The sequence below is a fragment of the Microcaecilia unicolor genome, chromosome 12 (assembly GCF_901765095.1).
Source record: "Microcaecilia unicolor chromosome 12, aMicUni1.1, whole genome shotgun sequence".
NCBI lineage: Eukaryota > Metazoa > Chordata > Amphibia > Gymnophiona > Siphonopidae > Microcaecilia > Microcaecilia unicolor.
In genome coordinates this window covers 81,613,604-81,619,724 of record NC_044042.1, presented here as the reverse complement: position 1 = coordinate 81,619,724, position 6,121 = coordinate 81,613,604, and the positions used below count along the sequence as shown (strand labels likewise).

At 48.8% G+C, this 6,121-nt stretch overlaps 1 protein-coding gene across 1 annotated transcript in view; it reads right to left on the bottom strand.

The window, feature by feature from the left end:
• Positions 1 to 3,197: 3,197 nt before the first annotated feature.
• LOC115481713 (small ubiquitin-related modifier 1-like) overlaps positions 3,198 to 6,121 on the bottom strand; it is a 60,604-nt gene continuing 57,680 nt past the window's right edge. The window contains exon 5 of the mRNA XM_030221052.1: positions 3,198 to 4,836. Within this exon, the coding sequence (XP_030076912.1) occupies positions 4,768 to 4,836 (69 nt within the window). The 3' untranslated portion in view covers positions 3,198 to 4,767. The remainder of the gene's footprint in view (positions 4,837 to 6,121) is intronic.

Here is a 6,121-nt window from a genome sequence, read left to right as displayed (position 1 = left end):
CCGGGACAAGGCCGCCCCCGGGGCCCCCCCGCCGCCGCCATTGCCGCCCCCCTCTCCACCCGCCCCCTCCGTCCACCACCGGGCCGGGCCCCCCTGAATTCAAATCATAGCGCCTCACCTCGACCTCGCTCCATGTGAAAGAAGCGCAGCAGCGGCAGTCTGCAGATCGCCTCCCTTCAGGCTTTCCCTCCTTGTGTCCCGCCCTCATCTGACAGGACAGGAGTTCTCTGACTGCAGTCCGAAGCCAAGCCCATCTCGACGCCGAGGAGCTGTGTCCTCAATAGTGATGCCGAGAAGTTGACTCCCATGCCGGCGGCGGTGAAGCTCCCTCCATCGACGTTGAGTCAACTCGGGGGGCAGCCGAGGCCAATGCCGCAGGCGGCACTGATGTCGAGGGCCTCACCACAGGCGGGGGAGCCAGCCGCCACATCTATTGACAGTACCGTCAGCGCAAGCACCTCCGGTACCGGAACAGACGGTCGCAGCAGCCTTTCCAGGATCCCTGGAAGAATGGCGTGGAGGCGCTCGTCAAGAGTGCCTGTCGATAAAAGCTGTGGCGTCGGTACAGGAGTCGAGGCTAGAATCTGCCAAGGAGGAGGAGGTGGTACTGGGCTGTCCAGAGACCGGCGCATCGACACCTCTTGTATGGAGGGTGAGCGGTCCTCCCGGTGTTGACGCATCACGGGTGCCGATTCCCTCGATGCCCCGGAGCTCTCGGTACCGTGATGAGAAGGGGACCGATGGCGGTGCTTCTTTGCCTTCACTCGAGGCACGTAGGACGTGGAATCCATACACCTCCTCAGGGTCAGATCCGAAAGGGGTCGGTCCCGATGGGCCTGTACCGCAGGAGCCCTCGAGGCAGGTGGAGACCCACTTGATGGTTCACTGCTGCCAGCATATGATGGTCTCTGGATAGCCATTACCTGCGCTCCCGAAGTCGATGCACTCTCCGGTGCCGACATCGACGCCGCCGACCTCGGTATCGCTGTCGACTCCGAAGTACCGGGCAAAGCTCCAAACAGGCGTTCCCGTTGAGCTTGTCTCGACACTTGTATCCACTTTTTAAGGCTAAGACACAACTTACATGCGTCTGGGCGATGGTTGGGCCCAAGGCACTGGATACACCACGCGTGAGGGTCGGTGCCTGAGATTACCCGGTTGCACCGAGTGCACTTCTTGAAGCCGCTGGCGAGCCTCGATGTCATCGATGGAAAAATAGTGGCGGCAAAATCAAAATTTGCGATGGTGGCAAAGGAAGGGCACAAAAAAGGGAGAAAACCCGTACGGGCGGCCAAAATGGCTGCACACGACGACGAAAGGAAACTTGAGGGCAAAACTAAAGAAACTAAGGGAAAAAACCTTTTTTTGTTTTTTTTGAGAAAAACGAAACAGCTCGTGCACAACGGAGAAGAAAAACAAAACGGCGAAAAGCGACTAAAACGAAGGCTCTTCTTATCTGGGGCACAGAACCGCCGTAAACAGCCGCTCTTGACCGCGGAAAAAAGAAGACTGAAGCGGGACTCTCGCGCGACGGGTGGGAAGATGGCCGTGCGCTTGAAGGTTTTAGCAACCTTTGTTGCTAGGAAGATTTTCCGGACCTGGGGCTGCCTTGGACGTCACCCATATGTGAGAACAAGCAGCCTGCTTGTCCTCAGAGAAGTATTTTTTCATGGAGAGAGTGGTGGGTACTTGGATGCCCTCCCGCGAGAGGTGGTGGAGATGAAAACGGTAACAGAATTCAAAAATACATGGGATAAACATAAAGGAATCCTGTTCAGAAGGAATGGATCCTCAGAAGCTTAGCGGAGATTGGGTGGCAGAGCCGGTGGTGGAAGGCAGGGCTAGTGCTGGGCAGACTTCTACGGTCTGTGCCCTGAAAATGACAGATACAAATCAAGGTCAGGTATACACATAAAGTAGCACATATGAGTTTATCTTGTTGGGCAGACTGGATGGACCGTACAGGTCTTTCTCTGCCGTCATCTACTATGTTACTATCCAGCTTATTTTCGAAAGAGAAGGGCGCCCATCTTCCAACACAAATCAGGAGATGGGCGCCCTTCTCTCAGGTGCGGCTAAATCGGCATAATCGAAAGCCGATTTTGGCCGCCCTCAACTGCAGTCTGTCGCAGGAGAGGCCTAAGTTTAAGGGGGCGTATCGGACGCGTAGTGAAGGCGGGACTAGGGCGTGGTTAACACATGGGCGCCCTCAGCCGATAATGGAAAAAAGAAGGGCGGCCCCGACGAGCATTTTGCTGACTTTACTTGGTCCATTTATTTTCAGGACCAGGCCTCAAAAAGGTGTCCGAACTGACCAGATGACCACCGGAGGGAATCGGGGATGACCTCCCTGTACTCCCCCAGTGGTCACCAACCCCCTACCACCCTCTATGCCAGCCTGAAATGTCATACCCAGCTCCATGACAGCAGTATGCAGGTCCCTGGAGCAGTTTTAGTGGGTGCAGTGCAGTTCAGGTAGGCGGACCCAGGCCCACCCCCCCCCCCCCTACCTGTTACACTTGCGGTGGTAAATGTGAGCCCTCCAAAACCCACCCGAAACCCACTGTACCCACATGTAGGTGCCCCCCTTCACCCATAAGGGCTATGGTAGTGGTGTACAGTTGTGGGGAGTGGGTTTTGGGGGGGGTTCAGCACCCAAGGGAAGAGAGCTATGTACCTGGGAGCAATTAATGAAAGTCCACTGCAGTGCCCCCTAGGGTGCCCGGTTGGTGTCCTGGCATGTCAGGGGGACCAGTGCACTACAAATGCTGGCTCCTCCCACGACCAAATGGCTTGGATTTGACCAGTTTTGAGATGGCCGCCCTTAGTTTCCATTATCGGCAAAAACCGAGGCCGGCCATCTCTAAGTCCGGCGATCTCAACATTTAGGTCGACCATCTCTAAGGTTGACCTAAATGTTGAGATTTGGCCGGCGCCAACCGTATTGTCGGAACGAAAGATGGCCGCCCATCTTGTTCAATAATACGGTTGGCTCCGCCCCTTCCTGGGGGCCGTCACCAGAGATGGGCACCCTTAAGATGGGCGCCCCCCCATTCGATTATGCCCCTCCACGTTACCATGCTCATGTGCTTCAAGTGTTTGTTGTCCTACACCATACATTTAACAGTGTCTCAACCAAGGAAGGTTCCTGTGGATTTTGTCTAACACCATTCTTGAGAACTTGTAAGCATCTTTTATCTGTTTCTTGGCTTATAGCCCGACATGTTTTATTACATTTCTACAGTAAACCATACAATCTATATTAATCATACTTATGCATTGCTGTTTTTGTAATGCAGTCCATGGTCTCAGTTTTATGTATTCTATGCTTTGTATCTCCTTTCTTATTATATATCAAAGTTTTTGCTCAAAGATGCATGTTACTTAATTTGCTTTATACATATTTTTATACATGTTCTGTGACCCCTGAAGCAGGCAGCTGGTCTGCTGAAACACGGACCCATGCTGGGTCTCACTTTGGTGCCTTAATAAAGACTTTTTTTACTGCTACTCCTGTCTTGAGAATTGTGAGTCATCCTCTACCTACACTGTCTGATAGGGGCTAGTGTGAATTATTGTCCAACTCCTTCAACTATAGGCACCCATTATGGGTGTCTGAGAGATCCTTGGTACTGTTACACTTCTTAAAACTAATGGGAGGTTTCTTGGACATGGTAGGAAAAATAATCAAGGCAATACCAAAATGTTTGATGGTGAAAAAGACCCCAACTGGATGCCTGAGGCCTAAGGAGACCTAGTGGATTGCAGAAAAACAAAGAAAACTTGTAAGAATTGAGAAACCTGACTAAGAGAAATAGGAAGCAACTCAATCTGGCAAGTTAAGAGAACACTGCAACCTGCGATTAAAATACATCGACCCAAGCTGTGGAGATGAATGAAAAAAAAAACCACATTCACAACAAACAGGACTTAACTGGGCCCATGTCACCCAAGGCACGTGCATGCATGGTGAGCTGCTTCCAAACACTTTTAAAAAGGACACTGGGAAGTGTTTCCAGCATCCAGCTCCATTGGATGATGTCACCCATCCATGAGCATATTTATCCTGCTTGTACTCAGAGAATGTGGCCGCCAATGAGAAAATTAAACTCAGGCAGTGGAAGTAAGTGTCGACAATGGAATTAACCTCTCAAAAGAACAGTAAAACACTACCCCTTAAATTTTCTACTTCAGCAAGCCTACAAAAATCATTGGTCTTCATCAAAGTCCTGTCCTAACCTTGCTGGGATCTTTCTGTGAAAAGAGTATCCAAAAGGAAAGCAGTAAAAAGGTTGGGCGGGGTTGGGTCATAAGTTCAAATAAGGGGGCAAAATCCCTTTAGGTATATTATATTTAAGAACACTTATACAGCACTAAGGGAGTCTTTTACAAAAGCTTAGCTCGAGTTATTTTCAGTAGGGCCCATAGGAATAAAATGAGCCCTGCTGCAGATAACTTGATCTAAGCTTTAGTAAAAGACCCCCCTAAGAATTTCATCAGTTGAGCAAAACAAATTGTGTGCTCAGTCATTCTATAAGCAGATAAAAGCAGTCTGCCAAAAACAGGGTTAATTAAGACTAGAATCGAGACTGCATTAGAAGAATTCAATATTCCCATCCCAAAATTACTATTTTCAGTGCAGAAAAATACTTGGTCTCAGTTTTAGATACAGCTTCATGGCTATATTGGCATTGAGATGGAACAGTTTTAGACATATAAAGCATGAAAAAGAATCTCAAATGATGAATGCTCAGCTAAGGCTGCTGGTTAAGTTCTTTGTACTCCTCCTGTCTGTTCCTGATAAACTTCCACTGTATCTTCATCCGCCATTCTTAACTGCAACAAAAAGAGAAGATAGTCAGACACTATACAATCCTACAATTCACAGAGAGGGTGGTAAAGTGTTTCTGGGAAATGTCATATCACCAAAATGGCACAAACGTGGACTATACTGCATGCAGGAGGGTTGGAATTGGGGGGATGGGAGGGAAGTGATTACGCTTCAAAATCCTATACTGTACTACAGTTTCAAACTTTCAGTAATCACTCATGTATATCTGAAGTGCACATGTGAAATCCACCCCCCAAAAACCCAACATTTTAGTAAGATAACTGATCTCAAGGCTGTCTTATCCCATTAGGCAGACTACTGCAGTCAAAACAAAATAAGTTCTGATAGCCACACAAACCTAAAGAACCACCAGTGTGCATTTTCACTTACATGGAGGGTGGACAGTTTTCAAGTAGAATGAAGTTACTCACCTGTCGCAGGTGTTCTCTGAGGACAGCAGGACATACTTTCTCACATGTGGGGATACCTAGCTAACAGGCTCACCGAAAACAACAAAAACAGACAACAGGGACTTCCAACAGCAAGGCCAACAAGGACCAATAACTAACAAACAGAAAAAAAAAAACCTGTTGTGAAGGTGCAGCTAGAACTGAAAAGAATGGGCCTGGGAGGGTGGAGTCAAATTCTAGACTCCAAACAAATTCTGTAGGACTGTCTGACCAAACCAGCTATTGCATCAGGTAATTCTGTGCAACACAGTGGCGAGATGTGAATGAGTGGACTGAAGACCACATTGCAGCCTTGCAAATCTCCTCAATGGAGGATGACCTCAAATTGGCTACTGACACAGCCATGGTTCTGACAATGTAAGCTGTGACATGACCCTCTAGAGTCAGCCCATCCTGGGCATAGGTGAAGGAGATGCAATCATCTAGCCAACTGGCAAAGTGCGTTTACTGATGGCTGCTCCCACCCTGTTTGGGTCAAAAGAAACAAAAGGCTGGATGGACTGTCTATGGGCTTTAGTACACTCCAGATAGAAGGCTAAGGCTTGCTTGCAGACCAAGGTGTGCAGTGCTCTTTCGTCAGGATAGGAATGAGGCTTTGGGAAAAATGTTTGAAGAACAATTGCTTAAGATGGAACTCTGACACCACCTTAGGAAGGAACGTAGGATGTGTGTGGAGAACTACTCTATAATGATGAAACTTAGTCTAAGCTGAATTCACTATTAGGGCCTGAAGCTCATTGACCCCATGAGCTGAAGTGGCTGCCACCCAAAACAAAACCTTCCAGGTCAGATCAAGTGGCTCAAAAGGAGCTTACATCTG